Raw genomic sequence first — 16082 nt, 5'->3', positions numbered from 1 at the left:
CATTCTGTATTATGAATTTTGTTTTTCAGATGTACTTCTGACATTACTACTGAATTTCATTATTAAATCTTCAACTTTTTGCCTCTTCATTAACACATTTCTAGTAATTAAAAAAAAAAGAGGAGAGAGATTCAGGGATAAAAACATGCTATGACTTTTCAGTAAGTAATTTCTTGACACTGTTTGTATGACTGCATCTACTAAATATTATCTTGTTTCTATTGTTTCTACTTATATCTGAAGTTAATATTTGATTCTGAACAGATGACTCTTTTTCAAATTAGTTGGGTACCTGTTTTTAGCACAAAACAAACAAAACACCTAAGTGTGAAATAAGTCAATAGGAAAATAGATAGAAAACGTTTCTTAAAAATGAGCAGAAAATGGACTTGTAACTAAGAAAACATCATTAGAGCCTTCATACGAGCTTTTAAAGTGAGTTTTACTAATTCATCTTTTTTTTTAAAAAAAAGAATACTTCCTTTACTCTTCTGTTTCTACACTCATTCCACATATATGCCAATATTATCCATTCTAGTACAAGTTTTAATCATACACATTTGTAAATTATAAATTGTAAAGCAATATTTCAATTTTCTTAAACATTGTGGGCATCACAGCACTTCAGATTAGAAATACTTGCAATCAAAAGAGTGAAACTAATGTGCGACAAAATCACTGGTGGGACTCCTAATTGTTTAAGAGTGAATTAACCATGCCATAAATACAAATAAATTTAGGTTGGTTCCACATGAGCCAGCTTACAACCACACACAAAAAAACCCATGCTTACTTAGGCTACATTATGTTCAATTATTTGTTAAATCCTGTCAGGCTAAGGACCTAAACATCAACGGTCTTACCTTTCTCTGCTTTATAACATGTAAGTGTACATTATTAAAGTACAAACTCCAGCTTTTTCTAAACTTGTTTTCAGTTTATCCATCTTTTCCCAACACTAGGTAATCATGAGGTGGCAGTACAGGGAAGTACAGGAAAGAGGTTTTAGCTCCCCTCTCCTTTTCTCTCTCCACAAGAATCCCCATCTCATACTGAAATTAAAGTTGATTTCTAACTTATTATTTGCAGTATCCTTTTTCAATATTTCTCCAATCTTTAGACCGTGACATCATAGGCAAACACACTATTTTTTTTTAAAAAAGATAAATTAAACTGAGTAAGTCTGTAAATGAAATAAATAAGCCTGTTCTTAGTTAAGCTACAGTATGCTAGCAATATAATCCTACAAGCTCTGATTCAAAGCTCATCCACTGCACTGAGGTTTGAGTCAGTTCCACCATAAGAACAACTTAATTCAATAGTGGTAAATGAAATCTAAGACATCTTACTTCATTAGAAAGCATTCCAAGTAACATGGGTAATAAAATTGGTGATTTCTTCACAGTCCATACAGATTTTAATTCCTCAAATTATTTAAAAAGTGTCTGGAATTTATAGCGCTTGCCAATCACACTGTCACAGCTTAATTGAGCAGCTGTCAACTGTTAGAAAGTACATCATCATCTCTTATAGAACTGCTGTGGGAAGTGAAACACTTATACAGGATATAAAGTTTCTGGAGTCATAGTAATGAATCTGTTTTCATCAGGTGACCATGAGTCATCATTTTATCAGCAGTTTAAAGAGTTTTCACAATAGCCAAGCGTCATCATGGCTCACACTTAACAATGACTGCAGCAAAAAACCAAAATACATAGTATGCCATTTCCTGTGGTACCATTATTTAAGGAAAAGTTTGGTTATTGAGTCAAGAAAAATTGCAAAGTCATTGTTGAATGGTAAGTGCTGTAGTGTACACAAAATGCTTAAACTAATTTTTTTATTGGAGAACTGAAACCAAGTAATAATTTTGCTTTTTAAAATAGCCTCATTTTAAGGAAGTAGTGAGCTACTTGGATCAAGATAAGGGAGAAAATTAAAATGCACTGTCAGCCTCTTTTCTCCCTTTTATTTTACACTTTAGTCAGAACATTCACACATCTCAAACATTCAGATAATTTTCACATATTAAAATCCATTACATTGTGCAAGATGGGGAGAGATCATGTGAAACAATACAAAAACTATTTATATTCGGTTTTCATGATATTAGCACTAAAAGCAAAAACCGTATCACTGTATTATTAAACTTTTTGGACATGGCATTAGTGGGTACTGATGGGGAAGGTGGTGGGGGAAAAAAGGATCCCTCACCTCTCAGCTTACTAACCCCCATCTGAACTCACTGGAGGGAATTGAAGAATTTCACCTACAGTGCAAGCTGAAGCCTCTCCCAGGACCTAAAGACATTCACTGACCCCATGCAGCATCTCTGCTAAGCTCTGATGCTTTGCTGGCCTGAGAGAGATTGAAGTCTGCTTCTCAGTTCCTCATTCCTTCCTCCCTCATTGCTGGGCTGAGTAAGGGGTCATGCAAGCAGTACCACCAACACTTCTGAGAAGCAGGACGGTAGAGAAGTAAAGTATGGTGGTTCTGGGCAGAAATAAGGCATATGGCAATTGTCACTGAATTGATTATGCCTAAAAAAATCAGTATCATTTGGTACAATGATACTAATTGTATCATGTACATGTACTAATTGTATCATGGTGCAATGTATATTTAGAATCCCAATACCACTGTCACAGTAGCATAGTACTCAGAATTAGCAAAATACTCATTTTCTGGCACAAATGCTACTTTTAAAACTGGTTAGATAAATTTATTTGACCTACCAAGAAAAGTAATGCAAGCTGAGCCATCCTTTTAATTCCTTATTTGAAGTGATCCCCATGAAAGCAGTGTTTCCACTGTTGACATTTATCCCTCTGGCTTCCTATGTCTTTCCCCCTGTGCTAACACTTTAATCTCTCGGCTCTTCATCCACCCGTCATTTCCCTAGGCTTGAAAATTAATCCTTAGAGGTCAGTGAGGAAACTTCCATTGACTCCGGGAGGTTCAGAATTAGACCATACATTTAATTCTCATACTCCCTCTACTCCCCAACTTCCTCTCTTTCTTTTCAGGAACTTATTTACATATCACTTCAGTCATTCTTTATCATCCCATTGCTGGTCCCATAAACTCAAAATGAAATGCATAGTTACAAGGAATGAAATGAAAGGTAACTAAACAGATTTCTCTCCATCCTTTATTACTGTTTCCCACCTCCTGTGTTAAATCACATTTCCCAAAACTCCTTATTTATTTATTTAAAAGATTTGAAGTACTTTTAGAAAAGAACCGTATTTATACAGAACCTAATAGAAACATCAAGGTGGAGTAAAATGTACAGTAGTACTTTAGAATAATTTTCATCAATTGCATTTATAGATGTTCTGACCAATGTACCTTTAGAAGAACTCTATCTCTAGAAACCCATCACTATGTGGATAATAGAGCATTTTCTTAATTAAAAAAACTCAAAAAGCAACAATCTTTAATCAAATCAGGGAACTGTGGTACCTAACTTTTAAATTTCAAAATATTTTTACAAATTCTACCTGATCTTAGGAAATGGAATCTTACCGTATTTCTACTGAAACATTTGTCAGTATTCCAGTAACATAAACAGTGTTTAAAAACACATTGTTTTGCAATGAAAAACAGCAGAAAAAAAAAAGACATTACAAATATTGTATGATACTTAAATAAGTACTCTCTTAAAAATCTGGCTATTAGACAAGAAAACAGTATGTTAACCAGTTCAAAATTGTGTGTGTGGAAAAAATAAATAAATAAAAATCTGTAACAGCTGTCTAGTAACTCCGAGTAGTCACGATAGATGAAAAAATTTAGTTTAAACACAAGCAAGAATAACAATCTTTCAGGGAAAGCATTCCTAATTCTTGCTCTCAAACTTTAGAACAGTACATTCATATTCCTATGGACTTTATATAGCAGTAAAATGTATTTACTGCTCTCCATGACCCATTAAACAGTATCACACTAAACATTTACAGAAATATTGATCAGTAGACGTGCTTCATAGAGAAGCTAATTATAATCTGCCTTGCTCACTTAGATGCCACCAAAGCAGACATATCTGATGCAAAAGTCCATGTCAACGTATTTCATTCTTAATATATTTTCAATGTATTATTTTTGTATTATTTTTTAACAAACAGTAAAAACAGTATCTTGCAAGCAGTGAGCAGGTTGGCCTTAAGAAGACCTGTAAAATGCCAGAAGTACATGCTAGCATATATTCTGACAGGAACATATCTTTCTATCCTTTTCTATCTAGTGTTAGGTCTTGTAATCAATATGCTTTGTACAGTTCCTTTCATAGAGTATTAAGATATGCAAAGACAGATGTTAAGATGCATTTGATTATAAAGATTTTAACAATATCTTAATAGTTATCTTCAAAGTGTGTTATGAATAATTAAGTAATGGATACATATACAAGCAAAATGAAGGTGAAAACTGAGCACGTTACACTCACACTATCATTCTGCTGTCCAATCATATCCAATACTTCCATCTTTACTCCCAATACAAAATAGAAAGATGTTCCCTGCTTCAAAGGAGTTTGTGATCTGAAGTAAGCAAAAAGATAAAAATAGAAGAACCAAGAATTTCATACGCACTCCCAGCATGCAATAATTATCGAAGAGCACATTTGAAAATCTATTATAGTACTCCGGAAGACCAGAGGGAACATTCAAGTTATAATTACCTTAATCTCAGTTATGTGCTAGCAAAGGTCTACAAGTCTTAGTTAGACTTAGCAACAATCTTTAATTCAGAGAACTCAGGTACCTTACTTCTAAGTTTCAAAATACTCTTAATTTCTAAAATGTAAGAAAGTCCATAGTAAAATATGCTTCCCTTTGAGCTGAGGTTTATTAAAGTACAGCAACAACTTAAAAGTCTTCAGTGTTTGGCAAGTGAACAAATTGCAGAAAATAGCAAATGAGAATTTTCTATTACAGCTACAAAAATTATTGTATTTAGTTCTGCAGTTTGGCATGCATAAACTCAGTCTACATAGTTTTGAAGAATTCTTCTTTCTACTTTTTCCAAATTTTTAAACAAGGTCCTAGCAATATTGTTTTTCAAGTCTGTATACTGTTCAACATTTTGCTTTAAGCTTCACCAACTAAAGTTACGATTTATAGAACAGCAGTAAAATATTTTAGCAACACAGACACATAGAAAGCATAATTAAATTCACATGTCAATTTTTACAAATTTGGTGGTATTTTAACATACAGTGCTTTATGAAGTATCAATATTACTTAAAATTGAAAATTACTGATCAGATTAATTTGTATAAAATATCATATATTGCACTTAACAACACACTATGGCATCCTGCCACTTGGAAGTGAAGAATGTGTGTTTAGGACTTCACTGTAGTTTTTGTATTAAGGTTTAAAGCAATTTTACTGCATCAATTACTTTATTTCATTTGCTCTTAATTGCACATAAAACCATGTTTATGATTACCTTTCAAAAGTAGACCAACTACTCCCTCTACTGAAAATAACTGACCATTACATTGCAGGAACACAGCTAAGTTTATAAAACACATGTAATATTAAGAAACAAAGCTATTAATCATGTTATAGGTGTCTCTTAAATTATGTTTGAGTCTGCTAGAACATGAAAGATGGATAAGCTGTACTCTTCAGGGTCTTAGCAAAAGGATTAACATACATACATACATATATATATATTTATGTATACACAAACACACATACTGCCAAAAGACAGAAACTTAAAAGGAGAGTGCAGATGACGACATATGCATGAAACATTTTCAAAATCAATAAAATACCGCTATCAATTTCAAACAGATGAGGAACCTAAAAGAAAGAACATAGTATCTTTTATACTCTCCCTGTAGAGAAGAGTGAGAATATTTTCTGCTCTTTAATGGGGAGCCTTTTGCAGAGGAATCTTCCTTGAAAAATGTGAAAGTTGAAGAGTCTTTAAAAAGATAATATTCACATTAAACATAAATCCAGATACAGACGTAAGAAAAACTGCACACATATAATCTCAGATCTAAGAATTGAAGTGTTATGCATCTTTCTGCACAAAGTAAAATCCAACAATTATTTTCGCATATTTGCCTTGACTAGAGGATATCAAATATGTAATGTAAACTCAATATAAGCTAATTTTCAGTATTCTGTATATCTAAAAAATTTGCCCTCATTTTTCAAATTCTACCAGGAAGAAAATAAATGTCATAGCTCACAGGCACTCTCAGAGGTTCTGTCTACGATACTGGTTAGCTACAAATACAGGCTCAATGAGAAACTATCCATTTGCTTAGATAATGATGTCAAACTATCTATTAATTACCAGAGCGCATACTGGGTAAAGGTAAAGTGCCTATGCTGGATTAAAAAACTAACAATAATGTAGATCAGTAATCAAAGATCTTAGGACATTTTAATCTAGCAAAGTGATTTGAACTCACATCACTTGCTTTCTTTGGCATTTGCATTCATATTGATGATATCAAGAGAGCTGAGAAAGATAATGGCTTCATTCTCAGATCGTGTTACCGTATCAATAGAGTAGTAGCACACAGAGTCAAAACATCAGCTAAAGTACACTCAAAAATCAAATTTATCTCTTGTAACTCCTCCTGTATCAGTTAAGAAGCAATGAATGGTATCTCAGACAAGAAGATCTCTAAGAATTAGACACGACACCATCAATTTAAGGTTTACAATCAAGTTAAGGAGTAAGAAGAAAAGATTTGAGCAAATGTCCCAGTAAGTGAGCAGTTTTCCCTGCAAAGAACACAGATTTTACTCCATACCACACAGAATTAACTGTTTGGTCTACTTTTCGAACAGGTTAGTTACCCACAAAACCAACTTTCCACAGCTTTGTCAGCTAGGAAAAATTCTGTAGCGAACCTCCAAAAAAAGCAAAAACAAACAAACAAAAGCTTATCCACAAAGGAAACAGTTTCTTCTGTGAAGAAAATTCTTGGGAAAACCATTTCTAAGAGTAACATACTGCTTCAATCATCCAGAAATGCATGCATCGCACTAATCCAAACAGGAAAATAAGCAAACTACGAAGCAAATGAAGAGTCAAGAGTGACAGAGAGTTTAAGAATATTATTACCCTTTATACCAGGAACTCTCGGATTATCTGGCAAATACATGAATAATATTGCAAAATATTATTCATAATATTCAAAATATTATTCACAATAAAGGAAGAATCAACACTAAACTTTAATTCAGTTAAGCTAATGCTGTTTTACTGAGAACTCAAGCAGTTTCTAATTCTAACTATACAACTAATCACTATTAGGTACATGTGACTGATCTTCAGCTAAAAGGACCCCAGACACTCTGCCATGATACAGCAGTACTTGAATCGAGTTTGCTTTCTAAGAAAGGAAAACTGAAACAAAATGTGCTACCATGAGTAGAAGCCTGAAGGATGCATCTCTTCTTCATTAACTTTTAAAAATCAGTGTACACACACCCTTCTTGGTATTATAGATTATCAGGACCTTTTTTAAATGAAAGCTATGAAATTCTACTTACCTTAATAACAAATTTGCTGGATGCCATGATAGTTCAATGTAAACTGGTCCTATAAAAATACGAATTAAAAATGATCAGCACTAGAACCAATGCCAAATAACAAGGACTTTTTTGATCTAATCAATGCTAAAAAACCCTAGCTGATTGTGTCAATACTGCTGCTTTTCAAATCCTGTACTCTGCCTTCAAGAAATCCAAGGAAAATTCTTAAAAAAAGGTAGGTATGTATAAGAGAATTACACAGCACTCTATCTTGTTTTCTTTTAATAAACTTCATCACCATTCAGGAAAAGAGTATCCAACATCTGAAATAGAGTATAGAAATATTTTTCAGATCAGTACCAAGACACAGACAAACTCACCTTACCTATCCACAAGAAGCCTTTGAGAGAGCAGCAAATTGAACTTGGCATTCTACCCTAACTACTCTCTCATCCTCTGGCCCCTACCTGTATGGTCCTGGCCTAGTTTCCTCTTCAAAGTAATAGCTTTCAGTTAAAATTCCTTTGCATAGCTCAAAGAAAGATAGAACGAGGAAGAAAAAAGTAAAACACATACATTTAAAGGAAAAAAAATCCCCAAATTCCTAGAACTATTTGTTTAAAGAAAAATTAACATATGAAATAATATTTGCTCTATTCAACAGAGTACTCAAATCTAGCTTTCTCAGCAAAGTTCATTCCCTCTTACCTCATGGAAACTCCTTCCCTACTAAGCCAGGAAACCTATGGCAATCCACATACATCCTCTTGCATTTCTCTCAACAGCAAATTTCAAAATTAAGAAATTCATTCCCTACTTGCAGGTCTGAGAATCAGCTGCATCACAGATTGAACAAGTTCAAAAATAAAGCACAGTTTTTTGGGTTTGGGTGGGTTTTTTTTCCTTCTGGTCAGCTTTCTGACAGAAAATCTACCGTGTGTGTATATGTGTATATATGTGTGTGTGTGTGTGTGTATATATATATATACACACACACATATATATATTTATATAAACACACACACGCATACACACACTAGAGAGAGAGAATGTATATATGTGTGTGTGTGTATATATAAATATATTTTTATATATAGATATTTATTTTAATTTGATACTATTATATGTATAACAGAAAAGTGACCCAAGCATTATTTTCACTGCACAAAACGAAAACAAACTTCAGACATCCTCTTCTCCTGCTTATTTCAAACAGTGTTTACATTGTTAATTTGGGTTATTGACTGAAGCATACCCAGCTGTACAGATCCTGGCCCTGTCTCAAACCACTCCAATTAGCTTAAGAAGAGTTCATTCACGCTGAACACTAAACATACCCTTCCTGGGGTGTGAAAGTTCCAGAGATTCCTACTAATTAACAGACTCCATAAATAACATAATTCCTGGATCTTGAAATCTGTTCTACTCTCCAGGGGACAGTTAGATTTACAGATTTTATCAAAATTGTTAATCACTAAAAACTTTTTTTTTTTTTTTTTTTTAAAGAAAAACACTGTCTCCCTCAAATGACTATAAATTTTAAGTAGGCTTGCAAATCAAACACCATAGTTCTAGTCACCTTCCAAACAGTTTTCATTTTTTTAATTGCCTTTTTCCTAACTTACAACACAGTTAGGAATATAGCACTAAAACTACAGGGGAAGATCATCTTTCTCCATATTAACGGGAGCAAAACATTCATTTGTCAAAACGTAACACAGATGTTGGGCAGGGAAAATTGGTAAAAATCTTTCCAGCTAACACCACAATGTTAGGGTTCAGAAGAGACATGGAATGGGCCTGATGGTACCATATTTATACCTCTGAAAAATAGAGGATAAAAGGTTCATATGCATTCTATTTTCACACAGGATGGGACCAAAGGCAACAGACAAGGAAGGGACCTAGAATGTGAGAAAAACAGGTGAACAAGGGTCTCAATATGCAGGTAGAAAAACAAGTACCCAAACACATAGCTCAAGTTTCAAAACTCAGGCAACAGGCAAGCTTCTGTAGCTGCTGCCTGTAATACATGAACTGCAACAGAAAGCACATCGAAAACAGAGTTGCCTTTTACATTCTAAAGCTCCCTAAAGAATTAATCTCTTAATAAGCTAGAGAGGTCTGGTCAATTCTGCAAGAGACAGTACAGAAAAAGAATACAAATGGAGAAACATTTACCAGTTTGTCACTGTATATTTCAAGTTACTGCAAACCACTGTGACAGAGCTGTGAAAATTTCAGAATAAAAGTCAGGTCAGTGAGGTCTCTATCGTGAACTACACTTAGGTGTTTCAAAAAGCAGTCATTTTCCTTAGCTAACTTCAAAACACAGCAAAACATGATAGAGAATCTCTGAAGAACTGCATAGTGAAGCAGAGATAATATTGATCTTTAAATTGAACAGCAATAGTTTTGAACTAAGTAATTTCTAAAAAATTTCTGCACTGTTTTTCCCATTCCAGATACCCAAGTGTTCAGATACAACATCTGAAAACTACTTGAAAATGAGAAAGCAGCCAGAGCACAATCTCACATCCTGGCTCAAAGGAAATCCCCAATGATTTCAATGATTTGCCTACATATAACATCAATATCCAGGCAGTAAAAAACAGAAATAGTAAAAAGATCACAGTGAAAAGTGAACTAACTTATCTGTCTCTTTTATATAACAAAGGGTTTTACTGAAACCAGATACGAGTGACTTTGAACTACAAATCACTCCACAAGTAACTACTGAAAATTAAAGTTTATATAATTAATAAAAATTAATGTTTCCACTACATTCTGAAAAGCTCAAAAGTAAAGAATTCATATCCAGTGTATCTCATCAGCTACACAGTAATAGCAACCAGAAGATAATACAAAGCAAAACAAGTTTTCAAATAACAACAACAAAGATAGAAGCTGGGATGCCATGCCATGCTTTCTGCTACATAAACTAGCATTCTCCCTTGCACATTATAGTCCTAGAAACTGGAGTAAATTCTGTCAACTTTAGTGATAACAATTTCCAGAAACACAAAGTAGGGAACAGTGGTCTGGACCACCTGGAGTATCACATCATTTGCTCTGTTTCAAGTCATGCTGGTAGGGGTACTACACAGAAGTAACATAGAAGAACTACTATAGGAATTTCAGTAAAAGATAAAAACCTAGTAATGCTTGAATCAGCAGCTGCTAAAACTAGGTTGGAATAGAAGCTAAAAGAAAATGTCATCTAGCAAAGTGAAAAAACACTGCATTTCTCAGTTTCTTTTAATGGTGTATAACATCATATTATTAGCATTCAAGAACTCCACAGATGTATCCTCCCCATCATGCAAAAGCAAAAAAATAAGTAAAAAACACACAAAACACCTGCCAAAACACCACAAAACCTGGTTAAGTATGACTCTTAAGAGTCTCTCTTAAACAAACAAAACAACAAAAAAAAATGTTTCCAAATTCATAGTGGCACTTCAGAGCTTGTGATTTTTCTTTCATTAAAAAGTTTAGTATCAGAATTTCACTAACGATCCCTAGCTTCATACACACACACCAAAAACAACCAAAGGAAAAACAGGAAATATACTGGCAGAGAAATAACAACAAATTTTCAATTTGCTGTGGAGCGTACCATCAACTAAGAACTCCTGCAACAGCACCGGTAGTATTATACAAGCCTAATACACTGAATGAGCAGTACCTTGGAACGTGGTAAGCAGAAGGCTCAGAATGATAGCATTAGAAACAGTTTGCCATATGCAGCTCAGAAAATTATATACAGCCTTGGTAAGCTCCTGTGTTTCTGGAAGCATGAGGCATATGACTCTCAAGGTTTCTGCAGACTTGTGATTTCAAGGACAATATTTGGACTGTTAAGGTTTTATCACTAATTCTTACAGTAATAATGATACGAATAAGAGTTGCAAAAGAACAAACACAATTGCCACTGTTTGGTGACAAAAATCTGTTTCCTGAAATATCATATCTGTTATAAACTAATTTAAATCTGTAAAGTAACTTGACCATAAGGAAATGTGGAGAAAAGCAAATAATATAGAAAGATCCTCAGAAATTAGTCATATTAAAAAGAAAAAAAAAGTCTAGACATAGTATTTTAACACTCAAATTCCTGATGGTCAACCTGTGCAAGAAAGCAAAATCTAGGATTAAACACCTAGATTTCCTTTAGCAAGAGTTGGACATGTTTCAAAAATGGTGCAGTCTTTCCTTCTCAAACTTGAGGTTAAGTGGAATGGTGGAAATTCAGCAGAAGTCAGGAGGTATGGCCCTTCAGACAGCTAAAGCATTTTGTTTTTTATTAGCTGATCAACAGTATCTTACCTTTGCAAAGAAGCAGCTTCCAGTGCTGAGGGAAACTGGAACTCACTGGGAATCAGGAATTGAAAACTCCAGCTGCACACACACACACAACCCTACAAAGTACGGCAAGTTCTAACACTTTGGTAGCACTGCTGCAAACTTTTCACATTCTGTGAAATTTTGGATGTCTTTACATACAGGGAGAATCAAACATCTGAAAAAGACAAAACCAAAACCTCATGTGCTAATTGAGGAGCTCACTAAGACAAGTCATTAATAACTATTTTTATAGAAGAGTCAAAATTAAGTATCACAACATATTTTTTTTTTTTCTGAACTGTCCAGAGAACTGTCTAAATCTTAGGTATTTGAGTCAAACCCTGTCCACTCCCAAATCAGTGCCCAGAGCCCTTTATGGAAGCCAGGCATCTGTGAACGTTCTTCTAGCATAATTACAGCTCTAATGCAGGAAATGCAGTGTCCCAAACCCCTCTTCTTAAGCATACACATTTAAGTTAGGTTACGGCAGACAGGTCTCCGAGCTCAGCCAACATGCAGAAAGGGACAGAAGATTTATAGAAAAAAGATGAAAAGAAAATCTCACTCCATGATTTAGAGACCGAAATGTTTACCTAGCAATAGCAAGGAAAACTTGGGAAATGGCTCTTACATACGGGATCTTTGCTGGTTTTTAATCCTAATCCCCACCCCCATCTTATCATTTTGCAGTGAGCCAGAATTTCATAAATCAAGACCCCCAGGAACATTAAGTTCTGAATTCATTCCTTCATCCAGTTCCTTCTCCATGCACTAAAATTCTCTTTTTCCAATCATGGGAACATCAGCGCTCAGTAAAGCATAAAACTCATATTTGGTAAAAATTACTTCCATCTCCAGAAGGAGATACCAGACTTTTCAGGCTTAACTCCTCCCAATTTGTCTGCTTAACCTTTGGAAGCTACCCTTCCAAAAGGCTGTCAAATTTTTATTTACCTTGTTATTATCTAACTTCCTCATTCATAAATTGCTAATGCATCTTTAAAAGTTCTAGAGCATAGTAGCTGCAGAGAAAAACAAAAATGAGAAACTCTGCGAAAGAACATGCCCCTTACAGTTAGTTCATGGTCACTTTGTTTTTGCATTAGGGAACGTTAAATCCCAACTGTTCCAGAAAACTTAGATTTTTTTTGTTATACTCTTATGTTATCCTTTCTGCAGAGACTATTCACTAAAGATGTGCCCTTTTTTTGTTGTAAACTTTGCAGTTATGCAAAAAATGCAAAAGCTTTACTACCACTTGTTGAAGGACACTCACACGTGGCTCAGTCACAAGTGACAGTTTTTTTGCAACAAAGTGCTGCAGGGCAATAAATATCATCAACTTTTTCCCCCCTCCCAGGAAACAAGATCATGCAATAAGCATATTAATACGACAGAAGATATTCCTGGTAATGATTCCAGAAGGAGAGGGAGGGAAGAAAACAGAGCAAGTAAAGATGCAGAGCAGAACAAGTGCAGAGGTAAGAGTAATTTTGCGAAGAGGCCACGCAATGAAGGGTTGGGGGTGGGGGGTAGGTTCCCCCCCTCCTTGGTCAGGGTACACTGTCTACCTGCAGGAAGGCTCAGACAGGTGAATGAGTGTGTAATGCAGAGTGACTGCATTGTGCGTTATCCAAGAAAGGAAGATTAGATTTTTTTTAAGTGTGACGGCTAGTGATTTAGAGGGACGTATTTTGAAAACCGCAGAAGCGGCAGTGGCGGCCACGCCGGCAGGGGAGAGGAGGCGGCGGCGGCATGAGCAGCCACGCCGGGAGGGGGGTGCTGGAAGGGGGCGTAGCAGGGGCACCAGCCTGAGGCGGCGCCTGAGGCAAACGCGGAGGGAGCCGGGCAGCGCCTCCGCCACAGCAGTTATCCCGACGGCGTTAGGGTATCACCCAGCCCGTTTATTTCGAGAGAAAAGCGACACTGAAGCCCACGAGCGGACGCTCGCTGCAAGCTGCCTCCCCGGGCGAGGGGAGAAGCGGGCGCCGGCGGGGCGCCCGCCCCGTACTCACATCGTACCTCCTCCCCACGCCGCGCGTGCCGCCAACGCTTCCAACGGCTCCTCTGCCCCCAACCAACATGGCTGCTGGGCACGAGCTTCTTCTCCCCTATCCAAAATGGCCGCCGGCTGCAGCCGCTACCCGCCAGCCTTTGCCCGAACTCAAAATGGCTGCCAGGACGGTTGCTTGGCGGTGGTGGAGGCTTTTTTGAAGAAGAAGAAGAAGAAGGGCAAAGGCCCGTCGCTGTCACGTGAGCCTGTCCCAGCCAATGGCGTGTGACAGGGACGGTACGGCGCCCGCGCGGCCGCTGGCCTCAGTCACAGTAACGGAAGGGGGGCGGGGGAGGAAGCGCGCAGAGGTACGGCGCGCGGGGGGCCTCGCTGCCGTTAGCGTTTAAACGCGTCGGTGATCGCGCGACCCGTCCGCGGCCGTTGGCGCGGCGCTGAGGCGGCGGGCGGAGCGTTGCGCTGCTCGCGGCAAGAGCGGCCGTGCCCTTGCGGAGGCCGCTGCGGGCCGGCTGCGGCCGGAGCCGAGGTGAGCGCCGGGAGGGCCCTGCGGGCAGGGCCGGGGAGCACCAGGGCCCCGCTGGGCAGGAGTGTTGGTCTTCCGAGGCCGCCTTGTTCTGTGCGCGCAGTGGTGCAAAGCGCTGCAGTCCCCAAGGCACGGGGGAGGCAGACGCGGTGGCTCACCTCACCCCTGGGAGAAAGGGAGCGATTCAGTCTGGTTAAGAACGTCCGTTTGGCGACTTACACCCTTGTAACTGTTAAGGGAAGTAGTTATATTGATACAAAATCTGAGCATATCTTCCCCCATAATAGGTACTTCTTATCGGAAACCTGCAGAAAGTAGGATCTTGTGTATTCCTACTTTTTTTTAGATGAGGACAAGTTTATTACTTCTGAACTGATGTTGTAACATCTAAAAAGCAAGGATAAAACAGTAAGATAATTAGGCATGACTGTCCCTCAAATATAGCAATTAACATTTCAAGATACCTGTTTTTTTTTTTTTTTTTTTAAAAAAAACTTTTTCAACTTCATAAAGTAAGGCTTTATTTTGTCATTTTGTGTTTCAATCACTTGCTGCACAGTAATTAGGAACAGTAACATTCAGGTTTATCTGTTCTCTGCTATTATAATAGAGAATCGAAGGATTTTTAGGATATATTTAAAATAATAAATTATCTTTGTCTAGGTAGATGCCAGTTTACAATGGGTCTTAAAGCCTTCTGGAAGGACTACAAAGTTCTGATTGTTATGGGAACTAGCCTTGGGCTGGTACACTGGGGGTGGTTTAACATCAAGTCCAGTCCTATTTTCCAAGTGAAGACAGAGGAGAGTTTTGTTCCAGAACCTGGGATTGTGGCATACGTGATGCGAAATGAACACAAAAGTAAAGAAAAGTAGCGGTAGTGCTGTGTATTATGGGTAAGTTTCTTAATTAGTTGTATATGTATGTTTGAGACAGTAGTGAGTTAGTTGAATCAGAATTTTCTGACAGATGCAGTCTTGCTTCTCTGGTCTGAGTCTTCCAGACATGTATTCTCTTTTGAAACTTATTTAACCTGATAGTTTTGTAGACCCAAAAATACATCATTCATCTTCTCAAAAATTACTGCTAAATCCTATGTGATAGGATCAATTAAGTTATGTTATTATATGTCTTAAGAACATATAAAACCTAATGACTTGACAATAGTCAGACTCTTGTAACTGACTTGAACCTGAAAGGGCAGCGTTGCAAACCAAAAGTGCCCAGAAATAACTGACTACACATAGTAATATAGTATGTGTTGTTATAGTAGTGATAGCTATTACTATTTCAGAAATGGCAAGGCTATTACATAGTAGTGAGGTTTAAATACTCACCAAGTAGTCACTCGCAGTGACTACACAGACATATATTGATAGAAATAAGCAGTTTTGTTTCAGTATCTTCAGTTCAAAGTTGAAGACTTTTTTGTTTTCAAGAAAAGTTACAAGTGATCTTCAATTAGAGGTACCAGTATGTGCTGCAGAATCTTGGCTCTTTTGAAGAGTGCATAACAGCTGCCCCTTAGATTCAGATAGATTCAGGATTAATTTCATGGAATTGTTTCTTTCTGCAGCTTAGCTCTACTCATTGAGTTGTTTTTTTTTCCCTCAATAATTATAAAATAATTATAAAATTCTTAAGCATCAGCAGTTGTCCCTTAAGTTTTCCATTTGACTTATTCAATATT

General features: G+C 36.8%; 2 protein-coding genes across 9 annotated transcripts in view; one reads left to right on the top strand and one right to left on the bottom strand.

Moving 5' to 3' along the window:
* SLX4IP (SLX4 interacting protein) overlaps nt 1–13969 on the bottom strand; it is a 106185-nt gene extending 92216 nt beyond the window's left edge. For 3 of the 6 annotated variants that reach the window (XR_009957838.1, XR_009957837.1, XM_062571546.1), the window contains exons 1-3: nt 13881–13963; nt 11841–12033; nt 7530–7578 (exon numbers count right to left, since the gene is read on the bottom strand). Coding sequence is in view for 3 of the 6 variants with exons in the window: in XM_062571546.1 (XP_062427530.1) it covers nt 7530–7556 (27 nt within the window). In the remaining 3 variants the exon portion in view is untranslated. Of the gene's footprint in view, nt 1–7529; nt 7579–11840; nt 12034–13873 lie in introns of all 6 variants that reach the window. The other 3 variants (XM_062571547.1, XM_062571548.1, XM_062571550.1) reach the window with 3 other exon arrangements.
* Nucleotides 13970–14153: 184 nt separating this feature from the next.
* On the top strand, nt 14154–15267 carry LOC134138212 (uncharacterized). 3 transcript variants are annotated; one of them, XM_062571555.1, is made up of 2 exons: nt 14154–14219; nt 15056–15267. In XM_062571555.1, exon 2 carries the CDS (start codon nt 15073–15075, stop codon nt 15265–15267), a length of 195 nt encoding a protein of 64 aa, XP_062427539.1. In that variant the 5' UTR covers nt 14154–14219; nt 15056–15072. The 3 variants fall into 3 exon arrangements, with proteins under 3 accessions (XP_062427539.1, XP_062427538.1, XP_062427537.1); XM_062571554.1 differs by lacking the exon at nt 14154–14219 and adding an exon at nt 14233–14395 and having other exon boundaries at nt 15060–15267; XM_062571553.1 differs by lacking the exon at nt 14154–14219 and adding an exon at nt 14233–14395.
* The last annotated feature ends 815 nt before the right edge of the window (nt 15268–16082 follow it).

The sequence above is a fragment of the Rhea pennata genome, chromosome 3 (genome assembly GCF_028389875.1).
Source record: "Rhea pennata isolate bPtePen1 chromosome 3, bPtePen1.pri, whole genome shotgun sequence".
Classification (NCBI taxonomy): Eukaryota; Metazoa; Chordata; class Aves; order Rheiformes; family Rheidae; genus Rhea; species Rhea pennata.
This window is presented reverse-complemented; position numbering and strand designations above follow the sequence as displayed.

Excerpts from the sequence above, each read along its gene's own strand:
- LOC134138212 (XM_062571555.1), top strand. The coding sequence starts at position 15,073 with ATGGGTCTTAAAGCCTTCTGGAAGGACTACAAAGTTCTGATTGTTATG.